Source organism: Mus musculus, chromosome 9 (assembly GCF_000001635.26).
Source record: "Mus musculus strain C57BL/6J chromosome 9, GRCm38.p6 C57BL/6J".
NCBI lineage: Eukaryota > Metazoa > Chordata > Mammalia > Rodentia > Muridae > Mus > Mus musculus.
Genome location: NC_000075.6, coordinates 86,666,574 through 86,690,912, shown reverse-complemented (window position 1 = coordinate 86,690,912; position 24,339 = coordinate 86,666,574). Strand labels below are relative to the sequence as shown.

The following is a 24,339-nucleotide window of genomic DNA, read 5'->3' as shown; positions in this document are numbered from 1 at the left end:
TTAAACTTAGAATAGATTGCAATATTTTTAAATTATTCAGTCTCCAAATGTATTTTCCAACTTGATTGTGACATAGTACATCTATATTATAAAATAACATACACACATACACATGTGTTATAAAAGTCTTTATGTGCTGTGATTATATTACTCCAGAACTCTTGTGTTGAAATTGTAACTCCCCCTAAACTGAGTGATAAGTTGTATGTCAACCTGCATTATACCATGAGGCACCACCTAAAACATTCTCTAAAACCAAAGATCAAAAAAGTCAGTTAGCACTGCTCCCAAGTAAAATCAAGGCATAAATGAGAGAAGGAATTCTTCATAATGAGGAGTCAATTTTGAATAAAGTTATAATAGTTACGAGTATATGCCAAGTAGTATACAGCCACCTTCATATTAAAGATGTCTTCCTAAATTCTGTGTTCTTATCACAAAAAAGTATGTGTGATCATGCATATGTTAGTTTTACTTACCTATTCTGCAATGTATATACTTCCCCCAATATATATAATAAGTACATCAATTTTTGTTTTCAAATGTAAAATTATTAAAACTAAATTTTATCTTTTAGATTTAAGGTTAAAAACCTTAAAATGTCAGCCGGGTGTGGTGGCACACGCCTTTAATCCCAGCACTTGAGAGGCAGAGGCAGGCAGATATCTGAGTTCGAGGCCAGCCTGGTCTACAAAGTGAGTTCCAGGACAGCCAGAGCTACACAGAGAAACCCTGTCTCGAAAAAAACCAAACCAAACCAAACAAACAAATAAACAAAAAACCTTAAAATGTCACTCTATGACATAGGAGAAATCTGATACCTTGTATCTTAAAGTAGAAACAGGATACATCAGACAAATAACATTCACAAATTTCTCCTGCAATTTATATTTTTCCAAACCATCAGAAAAATTCAGTTGTTAGATCAGGAAAATGGAAAACAACAACTCCTTCTCTGAGAATTAACATGTAACATGAGGGTGTTGCTGGCTTTAAGGGATCCACAGATGTCAAGTTACAATTTCAAGAACTGATGCCATGTGGAGTGTCAGTTCTTAAAGCCTGACAAAGCTACACTAGTGAGAAGCTGGGATGATCTTATTAGTCATTGCTGGTTTCTAATAGTATTTTTAATTTGTGTGTTTAGGCCATTTACATTTAATGTGATTGTTATGTTTAGATTTATGTCTACCATTTTATTAGATGTTTGTCCTCTCTGATTTTTACTCTGGGATTTCTCCTTTTCCATTGTTTTAATGTTTATCATTATGTTTTAGTCAGTCTGTTTAACTTATGACCATATCTCCTTGCATATGTATTGCATCGACTCAAATCTTTATGTTTGGGTAGAGCATAAATTTTATGTCCTTTTAACTTTTCACACATATTTTAAGGCGTTCAGGAGTGAGTGGAGAATCTGATGCAGTTCCCAGATATTTACAGCTACTCTCCTTACTTTTGGTTGCTGATGTTCCAAGTTTTCCTCAGGAGACATTTTCCTTCCATTTCAAGATTTTTTTTTTTTTTAGAACAGGTCTGCAGGAGACCAGCTGTCTTGATTCCCTTTCTTTGAAAATGTTCTTATTTTCCCCTCATTTCTGAAGCATATTTTCACTGGGTATGGAATTATCTGTTATCAATCCTCTTCCTCAGTATTAACACACATGGTCCTCCTACTTTCTGGTCTCCTTTGTTTTCGCTGAGGAAGCTGTAGTCACTTAGGTAATTATGTATATGTATATATATGTATATATATGTGTGTGTATATGTGTGTATATATATATATGTATATTATATATATATACATATATATAATATATGTATATATCACTTTTCTTTGGACAGTGGAGCTTGTTTTCCATTTTCAAAATCTTGAATGTAAATGCTTTTGGAATTAGAATTTTTTGTTAACCTTCTTAGTTATGTTAAATTTTGCAGTTCAGTAATCTTACATCTTCTTGCAATGTTTCTATAAATTTTAAAACATTTTCGAGTCTTTTTTTCCTCCCTTGTTCCTTTGGTGTGTCTCTCTGAGTGTACATGTACAAACGTGCATGTGTGGAGGCCAGATACCCATGGTGGATGGCTTCATTTGCTCTTCACTTTGTTCCTTGAGACAGACTCATGCCCTGAGACTGGAGATCACCGATTAGCTAGTCAGGCTGACCAGTGAACTCCAGGGATACCTGTCTCTGCCTCCCCAACTCAAGGATTAGATAAGCTTGCCACCATGGCTGCCTTCTACTTACAAGAGTGCTGGGATCTGAAACTAGGTCCTTAGGCTTGCATGGCAAACACTCTTTATCAACAGAGCCAACTCATAGTACACTATCACTTTTAAGACTGATGACATAAGTGCTAAATGCAGAACAATATTAAAAGGCCTCTTAGTCTTTTATTTCATACATTTGTCTGCTTAGTTAGTTTGTCATGATTCATCATGGGCATCCCTGACTCCTCCCACTCCATCTCTGCTCTTGCGCCCACCCTGTGAATACTTTGAGTTGCTGTGTTATTCACTTCTAAAACTTGCACTTGCCTTTATTTCTTTGCTGATACTTTATACTCATTTAAAGGGATTTGCTTTTATATTTGATAATGGCATAGTAGCTAGTGGCTCTAATTATTTTTATAATAGCAATTATAGATTCATTGTACAAATTTTTTTTTTTTAAGTGACAGGTGTGTCTCCTGCTTCTCTGTCCCACAGGCAGAGTGTTTCCTGCAGCTGACACAGCTTCCTTTTGTTTTCTGTCTTAAGAAGCTGCATCTTTCTGCACTGAGTTCATGGCCATGCTGGGTCCTGCACCCCCACCCAGCCTTCACCTCAGGCGTCACCTTCTCTCTCAGTCATCAGTTACCACTCAGTTTAATGTCACTGCTCAGCACACTCTTCCCTTTAACCTCTAAACAAAGCTAACTTTTCGTTTCCACCCTGTGCTAGCTGGGATTTATGGTAACTTGACGCAAGTTAGAGTCATTTTTGTAAGAGAGATTTCAACTCCTTGCTTGAGAAAATGCCCCCACCAGATTGGCTTGGGGACAAGCCTGTGGTGAATATTCTTGATTGATCGTTGGTATTGGAGAGCCCAGCTGATTGTGAGTGGTGTCACTCTTCCCTGGTGGCCCTGAGTGCTAGGCTGAGCAAGCCACTTCCCCATGGCCTCTGCATTAGCTCCTGCCTCCAGGTTCCATCCCTGTCTGTCTGTCCTGACTTCCCTCATCAGTGGAGTCTTGCAGTTGTAAGGCGAAATAAACCCTTTCCTCCCCAAGTTGTTTATTGTCAAGGTGTTTGATCACAGCAACAGAAAGACTAACATACCCGAAGGTACCACATTTGTCATTTTAATGTAATTTATGTACTTGTTAGTAAAATATCCTGTTTAGTTCCCTTAATTGTAATGTTGTGGGCCATGCCTCACATGGTATTGGTATTTTGCACATAATTACATTTGTTAATAGCTAATCTTGCTTGTCAATTTGGCGTACCTGAGAAGAGAGAACCTCTGGTGGGGAATTGCATCCACCAGGCTAGGGCACGTCTGTGGGGTATTTTCTTGATTGCTAGTTGATAGAGGTGCCATTCCTGGGCAGGTGGGCCTGGGATATATGAGGTAACTGAGCAAACCAGGGGAAGCAAGCCGGTGAGCATCTTTCCTCCATGGAGTCTCCGTCTGCTCCTGCCTCAGGTTCCTGCCCTGACTTCCTGCCTGGGCCAGTAGATGTGAGAGAAGCCTTTTCCTCCTGAGTTGCTTGTGCTCATGTGGTTTTATAACAGCAGCAGATTGTAGCCAGCATCACTGCAAACAGGAATTCAACAGAAACTTGTTGGAAAATGTTAGCAGAGTGTGACAGTTCACTGGGTGCTTGGGCCACAGGGGCGCCCAGACATTTGGTCAGTTGGGATGCGTAGGAGTGCTTCAGAGGGTTTCTCTGGATGAGACTGATCTGCGAAGTGAGTAAAACAGACTTCTCCTTTCTGGTGTGGGCAAACCTCATTTAATCAGCCAAAGGGCTGAGTGGAGTAAAGACCAGGTTGGAAGAACCGCCTCTCCCTGTCTTTGAATTGGGACATCAGGTTCTTTTTCTTTTTCTCTTTCTTTTCTTTTTTCCTTATCCTTTAAACTCAACCTGAAAGATTTGAAGGATCTTGCCCTTTTGGCTTTTCAGGCAGATACCATACCACTGACTCCCTGTGTCTGCCCCTCGCTAGAGGTAACACTATGGCTTTTCTGTCCTGGTAGTCATGTGGGCTAATTATAGTTCTCTTATAATTAATAAATCTCATATATGTGTCTATACGTGTGTGTGTGTGTGTGTGTGTATGTATGTTTGTATGGCATTTCTGATGAACTCTGACTAATGCAGCTTCATGAGCTCAATGAAGTGGCTAAGTGCAGTCAGAGACAGTTTTTACACATGTCAGCTGTGGCCCTGTGGAGGAAGCAGCTTGTGGAATCTCTGAGTTTATCATGTCAGGTGTGTGTGCCTTAAGATCTGCAGCGTCATTCTCTGTAGCAGCTCTTGGTGAAGGCCCCTTCTCAGTTTAGGTGCATATACTTAAAACCACTGCTTAAAATAAACAGTGCAGGACTGGAGAGATGGCTCAGTGGTTAAGAGCACTGACTGGTCCTGAGTTCAAATCCCAGTAACAACATGGTGGCTCACAACCATCCGTAATGAGGTCTGATGCCCTCTTCTGGAGTGTCTGAAGACAGCTACAGTGTACTTACATATAATAATAAATAAATCTTTAAAAAATAAACAGTGTACACATTATAAACAAAACTAATTATATCGGAAATGTTGAAAATACTTAAAAACATGTGATACAAGATATGTTTATTAAAGACAAAATATACCAAGAAAATATACTTTATGTATTGACAGATGTATGCAGTTTAAAATAAGTCTATTATTTGCTTCTTTTTAGATATCTTACTATTTTGTTCTTTCAGGCCTAGTAGCTGAAGTGTAAACATGTATGACTAGGCCTGGCTCAAGAATTTGTGTGTGTGTGTGTGAGAGAGAGAGAGAGAGAGAGAGAGAGGTTGAGAGAGAGAGAGAGAGCGCGCATGTGTTTGTACATGGATGTGGAGGTCAGAGGACAGTCCCAATCTCAGGAGTTATCCACCGCTTTTTGAGACAGAGCCTCGTACTGATCTGCGGCTTGCTGGTTAGGCTAGATGTTACCCTAACAAATTTTTTGCAATCTGGGAGAAAGTTTTTCTTTTTTTTTGAGACTGAGTCTGTGTAGCTCAGACTGGCTTTGAATACTTTTCATATTTATTTATTTATTTATTTATTAAGATAGGATATCACTGTGTCTCCCTATCTGGACTAGATGGAACTATCTGTAGATCAGGCTGACCTTGAAGTCACGAGATCCCCCTTCCTCTGCCTAGAAAGTCACGTAACACTACAACTTAGTCTGTCCTTGAATTCTTACTGCTTTAGTCTCTCTATGGCATGCTGCAATTACACTCATGGGCACCATACACTGACTCTAAATCCTTAATCACCCCCACACTCCAAATAAAAAAGCCTTAAGAACCAAGGGAATTGAGGGGTCAGGGGGGATGGTCAGTTAGGTGCCCAATGTACAAGTACAAAGGTGTAAGTTTGATTCTTCAGCACCCATGTAAACATGTTGAGCGTATTGGTGCATGTCTGAAACCTTAGTATTGGTTGGAGGTAGAGACGGGAAAATCCCTGGAGCTCAGGGCCCAGCTTAGCTGAACTGATGAGTTCCAGGTTCAGTGAGAGACGCTGTCTCCAAAAAGAAGGCAGAAGAGATCAAGTAAACAAAATAATCGGTGTGGGTTTATGTTCTTTATGCACATGCCTGTGCACACATGTATACACTCCATTCATATACGTGCCAACATATAAACACAAGAAATAAAATGGCACACTACTAGGAAAAAATAAAAATATTACATTTTATGTTTTAATTAGAATTAGAAAAACAACTCAGTAATTTAGGGGATTCAAAGCTTTGGGGAGATGAATGCTTCTCTTGTTGTACATATAAAATATGTATGTAAATTATATTGGTAAATTCAAAACACAGCAATAAAAATTAAAGCTCAATTTTACCTCCTCTTAAAATTTTTTTTACTTGTTTTGAAGCAGGGTCTTGTTTTAGTCTGCAAGCCTTGATTTACAAGGCTTCTCTCATGCTGGAATTAGAGGCATGTGCCTAGCTTCAATTTCATTTATTTGATTTAGAATAATAACTAGTAAAAATATTAATTCCCCTCTTGTGTGTTGATACAGTTTTCTAAAATTATAAAGTATTTTAACATTTTTTAAAAAGATTGATCCGTCAAATTATTTGCAGTGACATTATTAAATCTAGAAGGATGGAGGCGCCTTGTCTGTGTGAGATGAGCGCTGCAGGCTCTGGAGCTGTCTTGTCTCCATGGTACGGATACTCCAGTGTTAGGAGGTCCCTGGCTTGTTTTCCTGAGCGTGTAATTGCTTAGTACTCTAGGGCACGGAGGCACCTTGTTCATCTCTCCTGAGCACCTGGATTCCCTTTAGGTTGAAGTTTCTTTGTGAGTGTAACCTTTCACTTGCTTTTCTGGTTTGTAATATTTCTTTTCCATGAAAGAAAGAAACAGTGTGTAGTTTCAGAATATTGTTGAATTAATTCACAATTAGTGGATTACCTGTTAACTGTCAAGTAGTAGTCTAGACACTGGGTAAACAACCATTTATACTCTCCTGTTTCGGTGCTCTTAAACACATTATTGAGTGCTGTTGTTACGTAATTCATCTTGACTTAGTTTTAGTTACAATTTTGAGACAAGCGAATCCAAACCATACAAGTTGTCTGGGGACATTAGAGCAGGTCATTGCAGAAGACAAGATGCGGTTGTCTTCTGGTTTGTTTCTGCTGCATCAGCGAATCACTCCTGCGGATCCTTAGGTAGCAGTGTTTGCACAGAGCTGCTAACACAGGCCCCTCCTGCTAGCATGTCTGCATAGCAGGCTTAGATTACTCAGGAAGCTATGGGAAAGGAACAAGGGTCACTTTGTTTGCTGCCCTTTGAGTGAAAGTGCCCTTCTGCTGTCTAGTGGTACAAGAGGCTCGAAGGAGTAAGAAAGGGAAAAAGGAAAAGAAGTCTCAGATTGGATTTAGAGTGTGTGGGTGAGCGCTGCAGGGGGCCAGAAAACCTGGTCTGTGTGTGGACATTTAACCTTTCAGCCACGTAACACATTTGACAGAAGGCAGATGCAGGGTAGACCCTGCATGTGTACTCTGAAGTCTTTGTTTTGCAGGTAACACGAACATACACTTTGAAATGCTTTACTGCTAGGTTCTAGACATGGCTGACTTGTTTATAACTTTCTGTAAAATTGTTTTTAAGTGAGGCCTCTACTAATATGGTAAATAAAAGCTATAGTTAACTAAAATCATTTATTATCCTAAAAGTTTCAGGGATTCTAGACTCCATTTCCTTATTCTTCATCTAGTATGATGATGATGATGATGCGGCTATCATCTAGTATGATTACTATTATTATTGTTATTATTGCTGCTGCTCCTATTACTACTTGTGATTTCCAAAGGACCACAAAATGATATGAACCCAGTAGTGGGACCTTCTCTTTCCTTTTAACTTGGTCCATTTTCCCAGATTACTAAGTCCTATTTTTTTTTTAAACAGTTGCATTGGTGCTCTGGTGGGTCTGTGAATATTTGGCAGACACCATAGGAGTCTGCAGTTGCTAAACATCAAAGACTCTGGGGAGATTTCCAGATGGCGTTCTCATTTCCATGGTGTATGGCGCATAGCATTGAGGTCTGTTAGGTCAGAGCAGATGCAGGAAAATCCAAGTAAAAGGCCCGGCTCTATCTGAGTAAAGATGGCTCAGTGCCACTGTTACTCGAGGAAGGAGCTCACAGCAGTACTCCGAGCACAAGCCGTGTTCTCAGAACACCATATTTCCCTGGGTATTTTTGCAGACTCCTTGTCACAGCAGTAACATTCACACTGTATATATTATGTACATTCAGTGCTTTACAGTCTCTCTGTAACACTTGTATTTATTAGAGATTTTTTTTTTGGCATTACATTCATTTTCTCCTCTTTCTTCCCCCACCCCCATTTCTGTTAGAAAAAAGTCTCAAGTTCCTATTCTTTTTCATATATATGTATATGAATATATACAATAGAATATTTGTTGAATTTCCTCTTCCATCAATAGTTACTCCTCATTGTAGGAACATTAATGGACAAAGGAAATGTCTGTAGAATTACTCACGTATTTAGTGTATATGTTCCTGTCCATGTGACAAGAGACCGTAGCATCACAAGGGGCTGCAGCAGTAGAATACTATGGACTGGGTATTTAAAATGCATGGTATGCGTTCTTGTGTTCTGAAGGCTGGGAAACTCCAAGTCAACACACTGCAGTCAGTGCTGGTGGGGATCCAGTTCCTGCTTCACAGACAGCCATCTTGTGTCCTCACATGGCAGAAGGGAATCCAGGCTCTCTGGGGTTTCTTTATCGTATTCTAGTCCTGTTCATAAAGGAGACTGCCAGTCACCTCCCAAAGATTCTACCTCCATATGACATTGTCTGAAGGCAGTGCTTTCCACAAATCAATTAGGGAGTGTCCACAAACATTCTCACCACTGTACCAGCCACCATACATGTCAGCGCTTAATAATGGGCCCAAAGAAACAGCAGCCCAGTCTTGGAATAGAACCTGCTTAGGATTCAGTTTCTTCATTGGAAATCCTCTAGAGTGTATTCCTTGTCCCAGTCTACCAGATAGTTTTTTTTTATTAGTGACCATTGGACTTCTTTGCATTGACATCCCATAGTGTGTGCCAGCAAATCTCTTTGGTACATTCTGTTTTTTCTATCAACTCCTTATTTCTATTTCATTTGCTTGTTCTGGAGTTTTATAGCCTTTGACAATTCCTATTGCTTTTATACTGTGTTGATGTAAAGTTGATAGTCTGACATAGAAATAATAGAGGTGATGAGTCTAGAAAAGCTTTAGAGAGGCTCAGGCACTTGGGGTCAGTCTTGATGGAAGAAGCAGGTAAGAATTACTTTTTCTAAAAGTTAGAATGCAATTACATAAATTTCTCTTTTCCCATTCCTAACTTGTTCCCTCTCAAAATTATGACCTCTTTGTAAAGTGTAATTCTCTCTCTGTCTCTGTCTCACTCACACACCCGCACACGCACACACACAGAGTTCATTTAGCATTACTTGTATCTATATGCTTTCAGGACTGACCATTTGGTATTGGGTAACCAAATAGGGGCTCATCCCTGGGGAGGAACATTTCTCCTCCTACCAGCATTCCTTAGTTACTTGTAGTTCTTTGTCTGTGGTGGCGTCTTGTGAGATTTTCCTCTTCTATATTAGTATATCTATGTATATTCTTCTTCAGGTCTTGTTTAGGCAGCGATATGGTAGTCAAGGTATGAGTGAAACATTCTTGTCTTTTTAGGAGATAAAATTCTCACAGTAGATCTCCTGTTCCCCTGGCTCTGACCATCTTTCCTCCCATCTTTCCTCCCCTTTTCTGTGATGGCCCCCACCCCCCAGCCTTAGGTGCAGGAGTTGTGTTATGGGTGGATGGGCTGGGGCTGGGTACTCTGAGATCACTTGTTCTTTGCATTTGACTGGTTTCTGTAACGGTCCATTTGCGGCAAAGGGAAGTTTCTTTGGTAAGTGGTAAGAACTACACTGACCTGTGGATAGAAGGACAAATATTTACTACACTTACCTATGGGCAGAAGGATAAATATTTACTACACTGACCTGTGGGTAGAAGGAAGGGTAAATATTTAGAGTGCATTTAGGAATTATGGTTTATAAATTGCAGTTGTTCTTCTATAAGATCTAAGACCCCACTATTCCCTGGCTTCATTTCTAGTATTAGATATGATTTCCTTCCAGTTAAGTGGGCCTTAAATCTAATTACAGAGCTGTTGGTTACTCATCAGGTTTGTGGGACAAGGTACCCTAGGGATATTGTACCATGATGGCCACCGTTACGGTTTATAACCGTTACAGCTGGGTAAGACTGTTGCTTGCCTCCCTCCCTTAGAAGCTTGCATAGCGCCTTCCCATACCTCTCAAGCCACATCTCATTTGAGTCTACCGGGTTTTATGTCTGAAGTGCATGGTGTCAGGAACATTCTTAATAAAGATGCCATACGTAGAAGAATAAAGACATGGTGCATTTGGGCTTTGGGGAGGAATTAGCACAACCAGGATTGCGTAAGGATGGTAGGAGATAACCTGAGCCGGAGAGTTGAATCAGGTCCCTGGGAGTCCTGCAGTTTGTTTCCTGACCTAGTTCAGAGTTACAAGTGCAGCAGGTGTCAGCTGACCTACTTCTACTCACATTTAAAAATAGAGAACTATTCATTTGTATATTTTCTAACATTAAGGATTGCATCTTTCATTTTTGTGTGCACATAATGTGCTCTATGTACGTGTGTGTTTGTGTATGTGGATTCGCATGCACATGTGTGCACATGCATGGGGAGGCCAGAGGAAGACTAGGTGTGTTTATTGATCATTTCAAGCTTATGTTTTTGACACAGGGTCTCTCACTAGCACCAGAGCTTACTGATTGTCTGGCCAGCTGGGGACCCACCTGTCTCCCGTGCCCTAGCGCAGGGCAGACTTCTGTGTAGTACTGGGCATCATAGTTCAGGGCCTGCTGTTTGCACAGCAGACACTTTATTGGCTGAGTGCTCTATCTCCCAGGCCTCTCGTTTTTGTGCTTTTAGGTCCATTTTAGGTCATTGCTCCTGTCCATTCTCCACTCCCGTCCTAGTGTCTGCGGCTAAGGAAGCAGATGGTTAGTGCACAGTTGGCCGGCTGTGTGACTAGCAGCGTTAGACCCTGCGCTCCCAGGGGTCCATGTGCTTGTGTGCTGTTTGTCTCCAAATCTTTGTTTTCCTCTTCATCTTAGGACTTGGCTTTTACTCTGGAAGAGAGACAGCAGTTGAACATTCATGGATTGTTGCCGCCCTGCATCATCAGCCAGGAGCTCCAGGTCCTTAGAATAATTAAGAATTTCGAACGACTGAACTCTGACTTCGACAGGTATCACATTTATCAACAGTTTTCTCTAATGGAACTCTCCTGTTGTCTTTTGTAAAGAAAGTTGAGCTATTATGTTGTTTGGAATGGATTAGTTAACTTTGAGGAGAATTTGTTTGCAGATACAGTGATTTTTTTTAAAGCACTTACTTTCTCTATGATTATCTGAAGTATTTTTTATAATCTAATCTTAATTTATCTTTCTCTAGATAATTTTCTAGGAGAAAATGATATATGCCCATATTTACTTAATATATGTTATTTATTTATATATAAACATGACATTCTTTACCAAAGAAGGAAGAAATAGGCAAGAAAATTGCTGTCTTCATTTCTAAACTTGATCATTGGTCATGGCTGGTGTTTATAACAGCCCTCTTCTGGTGGAGCGATGCAGACTTTTAGTCCTGCGCAGTCTGGGCCTTGCTTCTTGCATGGGTGTGAGTTTCCAGGCACAGTACTGCGGGTGGACTCTGAGGGCAGGAAGGGGCAGCCATACTTACCAAGTGAGTTCCTCAGAAGGAACCTTCTGTGGGAACAGTTATCCCCTCCTGACAACAGCTTTCCCAGTGACCTCACCGCCTGTGGCTGATGTCACTTCTTGAATGTCCCAGCACCTTTCCAGTTGGCACTCTGTAGGAGACCAAGGTCTCTGCACGCATTCACAAGCTTAAGTTCACACGCAGGAATCACTCTGAAGGGCCTAGTTTTGTTATTGAACACAGTTTTTCAGGATTTTTCATGAAAAATTTTTGATGTACAAAGTGGTTTGAATTTTATTGAAGGTTACAGGTAATACAAAAAGGATTATGCGTAGTAGAAAGGTAACTAGGAGAGAAATGCTTCTATCCAGAGAAAGGCCATTAACATCTGGATGAGACGGTACATTCATTTAATCTCAGCACTCAGGAAGCAGAGGCAGGTAGATCTGTGCAAGTTCCATGCCAGCCTGGTCTATAGTAAGTCCTAGGCCAGCCAGGCCTGCATAGTGAGACTGTCTCAACAAAGAAAGGAAGGAAAGAAAGAAAGAAAGGAGCCATTAGTTTGCGTAAGTTAGTGGTTAAACTCTCCCGTGATATTTTCATCTCTTTAAAATAGGGACTACGTCTGTCCAAATATTGAACAGAACTGTTACTTCAGCAATAAAAATAATGTTTGAATGATAGTGATCACATTTGTATATCCTCATTTTTTGAGATCTTGATTTTTTTTGGTATGTATATATTTGTGTATGTGTATACATGTATGTATATGTCTGCATGCACATGCATGCAATTGTGGAGGCCAGGAGTTGATGTTGGCCGTGTTCCTCTATAGTTCTCCACCTTATTTTCTGAGACAGGCTCTCTCACTGAACTCAGAGCACATTGATGGACTAATCTAACGAGCTCTGGGGTCCACTTGTCTGTAGCCCCGAGTTGGATTAGAGATGTGGACCACTGAGCGCAGGTTTTTCGTTGATGCCAGAGATTCAAATTCATAGTCTCGTGTTTGCACGTCGGGCTCTTTTCCCATGAGCCATCTCCCTAGCCCTTTGAAGAATGGTTCTAAACATGTTTGCTATTTCTTTTTAAAGACGGTCTCACTGTGTAACCCAATCTGTTCTCATATTCGATCTTGCCTGAGCTGCCTGAGTATTAGGGTTAGAGGCACAAGCCACCATACCTGGCCTGATTATACACACTTTCTACTTGACGAAGGGTGTGGTGTATACTTGGTTGAAATTAGATTTCTAATAGCCATCTATTAGACTAATAGACATCTAATAGACTGTTGGCTGCAGATCTGCTTGTGTCCCATCTCCACAGGTATCTCCTGTTAATGGACCTGCAAGACAGAAATGAGAAGCTCTTCTACAGCGTGCTCATGTCTGATGTTGAAAAGTTCATGCCTATTGTTTACACCCCCACCGTGGGCCTCGCATGCCAGCAGTACAGTTTGGCATTCCGGAAGCCAAGGTATGGCACTTGTATTTTAAATACAATTTTCATTTTATCATTTAGTAAATTTTTAAAGTTTTGTAATTGACATGAGTTGTATTCATCTGTCATACAGAACAGGTGTAAATCCTGAAATGGCTGAATTGAGCTAATTTAGATTATCAGTTATATTTGGTGATTATTCAAGTCAATTAAAATATATATTCTCAGTGATTTTTGGCAAGGACACTGAAAGCAGTCTCCTAGCAGTCCAAGAATGTAGTATGTTGACGCATGGAGAACTGGCTCACCCCGCTCTTCAGAGGCCTGAGTTTGAGTTCACTTCTCAGCGCCCACACGGAGCAGCTCACAGCTGCCTGCTATTTCAGCTCCTGGGGGCTCCACCCTCTCTTCTGGCTTCTTTGGGTAGGAAACTGGGTTCATGTTCATATACACATTCATATTTAAATCTGAAGTATTTAAGTAATTAAATAATTAAAATATGTTTTCATTTTCTGTAGTCACTGTGGTACATAGTACGTCTCTATAATTCCTTCCTATCTAGTTGAAATTTGCATTATTTGACATGCATCTCCGAATTGTGCAACAAATCTTCCAGCCCCTGGTAACTACTATTCTGTTGTCCGTGTTGTGAGTTTGACTATATCAGTGAGATACCACGTGGTACCTCCCTTTCTGGGTTTGGCTTATTTCACTTCATATACTTCCTCCAAGTTCACCCAGGGTTTGATAGTGACAGCCTTTCTTTAAGGCTGACTAGTATACCGTTGTATGTGTGTGTCTTCATCAACTCATTTATTACAAAAATTAAGTCTGACTCTGTATCATTCATACCCTAGCTGACATGTCTCTCATCATTTTAAGGGTAGCCATTTTTCAGGGGTCAAGTGATAGCTTCACCAAATCAACTCAACCAGCTTGATGACAAATTATGGAAGCAGGAACTTGGAAGGAGAAGCCTAGTGAATCTGGCCAGTCTGGGGGCTTCCTGAAGCCATGAAGTTGTTCACTTCCTTTCTTAATGTCCTTTTTTTTTTTTTCCTTTTCTTTTATTGGATAGTTTCTTTATTTACATTTCAGATGTTATCTCCTTTCCCATTTCCCCTCCAGACCCCCCCTATCCCATCCCCCTTCCCCTGTTTCTATGAGGGTGTTCCCCTACCCACCCACTCCCGCCTCCCTACCCTGGCATTCTCCTACACTGGGGCATCAAGCCTTCACAGGACCAAGGGCCTCTTCTCCCAATGATGCCTGACAAGGTCATCCTTTGCTACATATGCGGCTGGAGCCATGGGTTGCTCCATGTGTACTCTTTGGTTGGTGATTAGTCCCTGGGAACTTGGGTGGGGTGGGGCGGGGAGTCTGGTTGGTTGATTTGTTGTTCTTCTTATGGGGTTGCAAACCCCTTCAGCTCTTTCAGTCTGTGCTCAGTCCAGTGGTTGGCTTTGAGCCTCTGGCAGAGTCTCTCAAGAGACAGCTATATCAGGCTCCCGTCAGCAAGCACTTCTTGGCTTCCACAATAGTGTCTGGTTTGGTGACTGTATATGGGATGGATCTCCATGTGGGGCCATCTCTGGATGGCCTTTCCTTCAGTCTCTGTATTTCCTCCTGTGAGTTTATCCACTTCCTGTGGGATTGACTGCTTCAACTCTCCACCTAACATCCTATGTCTTAAGAAACTTTTTTCAAAATAGAGGTTTTATTCTTAGACAAAGCCAGTCTATAACACTCCTCTAGCAACTGTCAACTGCTAATAGATCCTATGTAAGGGGTGGGGTCAGAGAACACCTCGATCTATGTTTTTTATGGAACTTTTACTGTAAGGCTTTTAATATTTCAGCTTGCACATTATATATGCTCCTATTATATACGTGTAAATTTAGACAGTGAGGAAGAGTAGCAATGCTGATTGTTCAAGAGCGCCAGTTATTAGGATTTCTAGGGTTTGCTTTACTTTTGCCCAGAAAATCTTTTTCTTTCCAGTGCCTGGAATTGAAGCCAGGACCTTGCATATGCTAAGCAAGTGTCTTCCACCCTCAACCCCTCAGGGTCTGTGGAGCCTTGGCTGTCCTAGGAATTACTGTGTAGAACGGGCTAGCCTGGAGCTTATAGAACCCATCTGCCTCCCAGGTGCTGGAACATGTGGCACCATCCCTAGCCTTCTGGAAAGTTCTTCAAGAAATGTATATAAGGAACTATTAAATGGACTACAGTAAAACATTAAAATGCCCTTTGCTTCATTAGTGCCAGCTCTGGATTGGTTCCAAAGCATTCTTGGAGTAGCCCTTAACCAACAGGAGCTGCACCTCCTTAACCAACAGGAGCTGCACTTCATTTGTCATTAGGAAGTATACGTAGTAAATACAGACACCATTGGGACTTGGGTTTGAACCCATCTCTAGATGGTTACATTTATGAGTTTAAATGCTGTTTACTTAAATGAAAATATAGTCTAATATACTCAGAATCTCAAGATGAGGGTATCCTTTTTAATTGAAACTTGATTTGTGAAGTAGCCAAAAGAAAAAAAAAAAGCTTAAAATAATACTTAAAAAAAATCCCCATGGCTGACATTCCTTCAACCAAATAATGTTTCTGTTAACATAGTGGGGAATATTAATGAATGGTTAATTGAATTGATACTTTCATACCATTTAAATTTGTCATATATGTGTATGAAACTAACTTTACTTTAGTTAGAACTACTTTAGTAGCTCAGTAACTGATTGTAAAGTAAGCATGGGTGGTTTCACGGCCAGTGTGAATAAGTGCAAGCCATATGCTCTGCCTTTGAAATATTGGTCTTCTGGGCTCTGTGACCTGATCACCTGTGAAGGGCCCTGCCTCTTCACACCATTACTGGGATTGAGGTGTGAGCAGTTACATTTAGGGTCTTGTGGCCACCTCAGTAGTTTCACATGATTCTACATAGTACTGAGACAGCAAAATGCAACCCCCAGGCAGTGCAGTGTCGAGGTCCTGGGGCTTCTGTCACAGGCAGGTGGAGCTGGCTTTTAGAAAATGGGCCAGATGGGTATTTATTCTGGATTCAGGTGTTGCTGGCTAGCAGAGCTAACCTGTTGAGTCAAAGCTGTGCTTATTTGAGTCTGGTTTTCTTGATCTAAGCCACATTAGCGTGGTCAGACACAGGCTGGCTGTGGTGGTGGTGCACACCTTTAATCTCAGTGCTCAGGAGGCAGAGGCAGGTGGATCTCTGGGCGAAGCCAGCCTTGTCTACCCACTGAGTTCTAGGCCAGCAAGGGAGACAGAGTGAGAGCCTGGCAAAATAAAATTAAACATATTAAGGTGACTTTTTAGAACCAGGAAGTATAGTAACCTCATACCTCCGCTTAGTCTGTAAACTTCAGAGATTCTGCTAAGTATCAAATCACTGACTTTGTAATGCTTTCAGAAGTGATATGATTGTTACATGCTTGTAACATCTTTGGTTTTTCTTTTTTTTTCCTCTTTTTAAAAAATTAGGTATTTTCTTCATTTACATTTCCAATGCTATCCCAAAAGTCCCCCATAGCCCCCCCCCCCCACTCCTCTACCCACCCACTCCCACTTCTTGGCCCTGGCATTCCCCTGTACTGAGGCATATAACGTTTGCAAGACCAATGGGCCTCTCTTTCCAGTAATGGCCGACTAGGCCATCTTTTGATACATATGCAGCTAGAGTCAAGAGCTCCGGGGTACTGGTTAGTTCATAATGTTGTTCCACCTATAGGGTTGCAGATCCCTTTAGCTCCTTGGATACTTTCTCTAGCTCCTCCATTGGGGGCCCTGTGATCCATCCAATAGCTGACTGTGAGCATCCACTTCTGTGTTTGCTAGGCCCCTGGCATAGCCTCACAAGAGACAGCTATATCTGGGTCCTTTCAGCAAAATCTTGCTAGTGTATGCAATGGTGTCAGCATTTGGAGGCTGATTATGGGATGGATCCCTGGGTATGGCAGTCTCTAGATGGTCCATCCTTTCGTCTCAGCTCCAAACTTTGTTTCAGTAACTCCTTCCATGGGTGTTTTGTTCCCAATTCTAAGAAGGGGCAAAGTGTCCACACTTTGGTCTTTGTTCTTCTTGAGTTTCATGTGTTTTGCAAATTGTATCTTGTATCTTGGATATCCTAAGTTTCTGGGCTAATATCCACTTATCAGTGAGTACATGTCATGTGAGTTCTTTTGTGATTGGGTTACCTCACTCAGGATGATGCCCTCCAGGTTGGTTTTTCTTTATATAGGTTCTGTAGTTTAGCACTCCTGTTCATTTGTTTTGTTACCTTTAAATTAAGCTGAGAAAGTGCACTGGTCGTGTTTTTGTTGTTTGCATTGGTTGTGCTTTAAGGCTTTTAGAAAGAGAGTGGATGTTCTTCAAAGCTCTGAAACAAACTAGACTGAGTTGGTTTTTAGCTGTGCTTCAGTGGACTTTTGAGCGATTGTTTAGAAAAAGCTGCTTGTCACTGACAGTGGAGATGCAGAATCACAAGTTCAGATCATTCTTTTCCTGAGCAGGTCAAGTGCTGCGTTTATGACAACGAGTGTGTGTGACCTTTATTAAATAGGAGTGAGGTCAAGTCTCTGCCACCACAGCTACTAGGAATTCAGTGTGAGCCCAGAAGGAGTTTAGAGTTACAAAGTATTTTCTTTCTTAAGCATTGCCTTAATTAGGAAAAATGTGGGGAATGGAAAAAATGTAGACATGATTCAAACATCAGTTCTTTACATCAAGACCTAATGGTCAGCCAAATTTATGCAAGACGTATAAATCTCTTTGGCAAGACAGTGAAACTTATCTTCTACTGTGAAAAGCCTTTAGAAATACAAAGTAACAGCTCATTGAGTCTCCATTCCATCTAGAGACTGCACATATGGAAAACTTGAGTGGAAATTTAAGTTTCAGATCCAAAAATAATTTTGCTCCAGTCTGTGTGGCACATCCAGGTGTTTTGATTTAAGTTTACGTATAACATATGGAGAAATTAGAACTAGTTTGCCAAGTTTTATCTCAGGTAGTACTCATGAAGATACACACGTTTAGTTACATTCCCATTTATAAGAATGCATGCATTTTAAATGAGAATTATAAACCTTAGTCTTCATTACTAAATATAAAAAGTAAATTGAAAAGAGGCAGTGATTCTTAGATCATTTTGTATCTTATCCTCTCATGCCTGGAATACTACATTTATTAGATAACCGTGTTTTGGATGGGCTACTAACATATTGTGCTCTGTCCAAAAAAAGTGACTGTAGCAGTAACAGTTACGCAGTCATCTGAGAGTAGAGGAAGTAAGAGGCCCAAGCCTGCACGATTCACGCCTTCACTTACTCCCAAGTCTTCTGTGTAGAAGGCAGCATCCTTCTTTGTGGGAGAGACATAGAACGGAGAACTGCAGTTGCTGGATGGACGTCCTTGGAGGGACACAGTACTTTCCAGAGCTTTTCTGACTGCCATTGGAATATGCTTCCCCCACCTCCAACACTGGATAAAGTTGAGTGGTTTTGGATAGTTATTGGTGATACCTGCTCTGAATGAGATCCTAGCAGTGGGTTTATTGTGAACCGTTGGATTTTAAGGTCACTTTTCTTTCATTTATTTTGTGCTCAATTTATTCTGACACTATAAGGTTCTGCTTCTTCCTTCTGTGCAGCCTCTGGCTTAGGAACTGCTTGTGTTCTTGCTCGGTAAGGACCATGTCAAGGTGGTTCATGTGTGGGTTACTCTGACCGTGAGCTCTGGAAGGTCAGTAGTGCACTTTGTGAGGCCTGTTCACCTGGAAATGGTCCGTGAGGAGAGAATTCACATCTCAACCCAGAAGCTCAGTGTCGCTGTGTTCGTGTGCAGCCAGTGTTCAGAACTCTGTTTTGTCGAGCTCTACTGTCTGGCCTGGGCACACACAGTAACTCCTTCATTGTACACCAGTGCAGGGCACACCAGTGCAGGGCACACCAGTGTAGTGCACACCAGTGTAATGCACACCAGTGCAGGGCACACCAGTGTAGTGCACACCAGTGCAGGGCACACCAGTGTAGTGCACACCAGTGCAGGGCACACCAGTGTAGTGCACACCAGTACAGGGCACACCAGTATAGTGTACACCAGTGTAGTGCACACCAGTGCAGGGCACACCAGTGTAGTGCATACCAGTGCAGGGCACACCAGTGTGCCTCTTTAAAGTGACATCTTTAAGATAAATTGTTAGCTTTTTAAGTATGCATATCCCTTCTGGCCTGGGCAGTGTCACACATGTTCTTAGTGAACACAAAGATTTGAATCTCTGGATTTGCATGATTTTGTGTTTTTGTTTTTTGTTTTTTTTCTGGGTCAGAGGAATAAGGAATTGTTTTCACAGATCACCTCAGGCCACCACTTTCATGAAGAGAATTTTTTAAATTTAAAATTAGTTTTTGTTTAAAATTCTGTATATGTTTTAAAAAGTGGCTTATAACCAGTATCTTCAGGGATTTGGACACTCTTGTGAAGTAACCTAACACATCTGTTACATAATGGTGAAGGACTAAGCATGGCAGTGCACACCTTTAATCCCAGCACTCAGGAGGCAGAGGCAGGTGGGTCGTCATTCAAGGCCAGCTGGGTCTACAGACTGAGTTCCAGGACAGCCAAGGCTATCCAGAGAAACATGGTCCCCCAAAACAAAGCAAACAAAACTCTGAAGTTATAACTTTCATTGCAACTTTGAGATTTATCAAAAATAGTATAGAGTAATTCATAATCATTTAATGACTTGATTAATTAAAATTCCCACTCTATCCCCTAATAAACTTTTGACTACCACAGTCATGTAATTGTCACTTGTGTCCTGGCTATAGCGCTTGAATGGCTGAAGCAGAATGTTGGTTTTCTTACTTGGTCTGAATAGTTCCCTCCTCGGATGTGAGGTTTTGTGTCTCTTTCAGGCTCCTGGTGTTGCCATGCTTTCCCGCTATCATGTGGTCTCCCTAGGGTTGTAGTTATCAGCTGCAAGAGCATTAGGAAGCGGTTTCCTAGGTCACCTTTATTTGAAAATAATATTAAGTAAAGATGGAGTCGGTAATGTTTAGCTATGGTTGGTATTATTTTTTAGGATGTTGATTTTAAAATGATTGTTGAAAACAATCATTCCAAGAAAAGTCTCACCAGGGTATTAAGGGCAAGATTTCATAGAGAGAGGGAAGGAGGGAGGGAGGGAGGGAGGGAGGGAGGGAGGGAGGGAGGGAGGGAGGATGGATGTGAGTGAGTGTGAGTGAGAACAGAGGAAGAGAGTTAGCTAAGAAACTGGCCCTGGGAGTAATTGGCTGCACCAGAGCTGCTGAAGCGCCAGGGAAGGGCTGTTCTACAGTGAGGCCTGAAGTCAGCCTGTGGCACAGATCGACCCTCCTCTTTCTCTCCAGGGACAGTAACTCTCTAGCAGGATCTTTAACCCCTTGTATTGACCCAACATTATGGAGAGTAATTTAAGGCCTACATAGTAAATGTTAATCTTACTTTAAAATGACCTTTGTAGTAGCTGAGTTTGTTGGTGTACACTTTTAATCCCTGCAGGCAGATCTCTGCGAGTTCAAGGCCAGCTTGACCTCTGTAAATTCAAAGCCTAGCCTTGTCTACATAGTGAGTTCCAGGATAGCCAGGGCTGTGTAAGGAGACCCTGTCACAAACAAAACTAAACAAGCAAACAAACAAAATGACTTTTGTAGAAACATCTAGAATGGTGTTAGCCAAGTTGACACATGAAATTAGCTATCATATCCTCCCTAAACCATGTTGAGCCTACTTGTTTTGGGCTAAGTTTTCTGTCTTGGGTCTGAGTTCTTCAGAGAAGCTTCTTGGACCCTTCCTTCCTTAGGGACAGTTGTCAAAAGTTAAAGTGATGCATTTGTTAATGAGCACTACCTATAAAATACAGTCTTCATAGGGCTTATAATGTTTGCTTCCCCAAACAGCAGAATTCTCATAGGTTTTTCATGTGACTGTATGTCACTCTACAATTATTTCATTAATCTTTATGTTGATTAGTTAATTTTGTGTGTGTGTGTGTGTGTGTGTGTGTGTGGCACTGTGTATTTGGGCATAAGAGGACAGCTTGTAAGCGCTGGTTCTCTCCTTTCACATGTGGATCAGGTTGTCAGCCTTGGCAGCCATCACTCCAGCCCTGTCTCCTTTTCTTTACTTTTTTTTTTTTAAGATTTATTTATTATTATATGTAAGTAGCTGACTTCAGATACACCAGAAGAGGGAATCAGATCTCATTATGGGTGGTTGTGAGCCACCATGTGGTTGCTGGGATTTGAACTTAGGACCTTCAGAAGAGCAGTCAGTGCTCTTATCCGCTGAGCCATCTCACCAGCCCCCCTGTCTCCTTTTCTAAGGTTTCTACCTTTTAATGACAGTAGTTTGATATTTAAACCCAGTTTTATGAATTATCGAATACCCCTTTCTAGCACTCAGTTTCCTGCAAAGGTCTCACTGTTCTTCCTGGCTCGGCCACGTCTTCAGAAGTCTGTGTTCCTTATTTCTCCCCTCCTTTCCTGTACCAGGAGTTCCATGAGCATGTCCTGAGTGCTAAGTACTTTATCAAGCGATGTCTCATCAGAATATATGTCTTGTCCTTGTGAACAAGAAGAATTAACATGTGAACAGAAGGTACATGGCTGTTATAAAGAAATTAAACAGGATAGTGAGAGTAACAAGAGCTCCTGTATATAGTTTCTATATGCAGGATGAGGTGACAGTTTGTAAAATACAAAAGAAAACAAAAGGGGGCTGAGGCCAAGCAGATTGTATTGTCAGAAGCTCTGGCATGGAGCAGGGTGGCACGGTAGGCATGAGGCAAAGGCTGGGCTGGGGTATGGTTTCTTTGTAGTCCTTTGTCCTGTGGGGGGGGGGACGACGGGGACAGTAGCCTCCAATTACAGTTTTAGACTTTTCGCTGATTTCCATATGGACAGAATGCTGGGGTGGAATGGAAAGACCAGTGAGACTTGCAGCACTGCCTGCCTGCATCACCTGATTGCTTTGAATAGATTTAATCCGCTTAGGCTTTGGAGTAAGGAGATCAAGCAAGGCTGCAAACTCACACAGTTGCCAACAATGGCAGTTTGTTGATAGTCTTTAGTTCTATTGTGGTGGCCGTAAGTAGGTGAGGTGACACGGATATGTAACACTGGTGGTGTATTTATACTCTGAGTGCCTCAGCTGCAGTCAGAGGCTCTGCTGGATTTATGAAGTCTGAGTTTGCAGACTTAGTACAGGTTTGCTTTGCAACCCAAGCTCCCGCCCCTTCTGATCTTGTTCTCTGTTCACTGCACAAACCCATCCTGAGCTAAGGAAGAGTCAGCTAGACCGTGTATTATCCCAACACTAAATCCTTTCCACTTCATTTCTGTGCACCTATTTTAAATGTAAATATTATTACTATGGGTGCGGAACACTGCAGTCGCCTTCTGAACCTTCTGCTCTGAGGAGTTCGGCTCCAGCGGGTTTTGGCTGACTATTCTGGGCTCATAAGAATGTAAACACTCTGTTGACTTATTCTCCGAATCTCATATATTTCTCTCCATACCCCCTGATGAATTCACTGGCTTAACATTTCATTTCATGAGTTAAATCTAATATATGTCCCTTGTCAATAAAATACATTTCTTTCTTAATTTTACAGCTGAGTCTGGTGAGCCACTCCACCCACACAAATGTCAGTGTCGTGTTCTGCGGGTTTTATTCAGGGGCATGGTCTCCATTCTGTGCATTCTCTTCCTTGTAACCTAAGAACTTCCAAGTCATCTCTACTCCATGTCACCTACAGTTACTGCTCAGTTTCCCACTGTTGAGTAGCTCCTCACAGTGATCTACAGCTACCCAACCTCAGCCCACGTGATTTATATTTATTTATTGCTGGGTCTGTTCTCTCTATTCTTTTTATTAGATTAAGTTTTTTCTCTAAAAAGGAAACTACAAGGGGAAAAAACTCCACATACAAAATACAACCAAAACAAAACCAAGGCTTTCCCATTTGGGTTAATACGGCCCATTTCCATAATCATCAGCACATGTGCATGGGTTTCTGTCAGTTGTCTGAAACAAAAAAAGGAAGTAAGTCTTACTGATGGAATAGTTTGATCATTTAGTGTTGAGTTTAGATCAACCATCTTTTAGGAACACAGTCACAAAGCAAAGACCAGCAAAAGTAAAGGCCCAGAGTTAAGACTGTTGGGTGTATGTCATTCTGTAATTTGGAAGGATCCCCAAAACAAAGCTTCAGCTCTGAAGGACTTGCTCCCTGAGGATGCTGCTTGTCCCAGGCGTGAATGTAGGCGTGGAGTCAACTTCAGCAGCCTGCAGCAGGGGCAGCAAGACTGATGAAAGTTGTTACATTGTTTCAGAGGTGCCGGGAAGATTTGGAAGTTGGAAGTAAGCATTGTAGCTCAAGTGTAATTCTGTTGTAGCCTTTCCCCACTGTCCTTTCTTAGCTGGAGAGCCTTTGGCTTTCTGCATACAAATAGTGTCACTGCTCTGATGGAAGCCACTGCACTTCCATCATTGTCTGCGATTTCCTGTGGCGTTCCCAGTTCATAGTTTATATTGGCCTTCCATAGGACTTGCATTCCATAGCCATCAAGTAACTGAAACGTTGTTTTCTTTGCGTTGCCAATAAATGTCAGATAGGATATATGTGCTTTCCCTTGAAAGTGAGAGTTACTTTTTTCTTCTGTATTCCCTTATTATATGTAAGTTTTTCAAGAAAACCTAAGCTATCAGCCTCAAAATGGCACTAAGTAAGCATGCTATTTGGGTAGGATTTGGAGACTCAAACTGGAAGTGCAGGATGGATGCCTGACAAGTAGTTGGTGCATTTTTGTGCAGGTATCTACTGTATGTGGCTATTTTTCCACTTTTTTTTGTCTCATTTTTTTGTACTGCCTCATAGCTGTGGGTATTGTTATTTTTCTCTCTATACTGTCATGCTTGAAATTTTACAGTATTTTTTTAAATGGACTTAGCTTTATTTTATGTGTACTGGGTATTTTCTCTGTGTGCATGTAAATGTACTGTGTATATACTATACAGTTGAGTCAAAAGAGGGACATCAGATTAGAACTAGAATTGCAGATAGTTGTGAGCCACCATATGGATACTGGGAACTGAACCCAGGTCCTCTGCAAGAGCAGCAAGTGATCTTAATTCACTGAGCCTTTTCTCTAACCTCACATTTCAGTATGTATTATTAGATATTTCTGGGGACTCTTGAGAGGGTATAGGAGAATATCATTAATAGTAGGCTCTCATGTCATGGGTCTCAAGTTGGGCCAGTCAT

The 24,339-nt window shown here is 41.3% G+C and overlaps 1 protein-coding gene across 3 annotated transcripts in view; it reads left to right on the top strand.

Moving 5' to 3' along the window:
• Me1 (malic enzyme 1, NADP(+)-dependent, cytosolic) overlaps positions 1-24,339 on the top strand; it is a 114,552-nt gene that overhangs the window by 5,002 nt on the left and 85,211 nt on the right. For 2 of the 3 annotated variants that reach the window (NM_008615.2, XM_011242666.2), the window contains exons 2-3: positions 10,961-11,094; positions 12,900-13,049. In NM_008615.2, coding sequence (NP_032641.2) covers positions 10,961-11,094; positions 12,900-13,049 — 284 coding nt within the window. Of the gene's footprint in view, positions 1-3,635; positions 3,956-10,960; positions 11,095-12,899; positions 13,050-24,339 lie in introns of those variants that run through there. The other variant, NM_001198933.1, reaches the window with a different exon arrangement.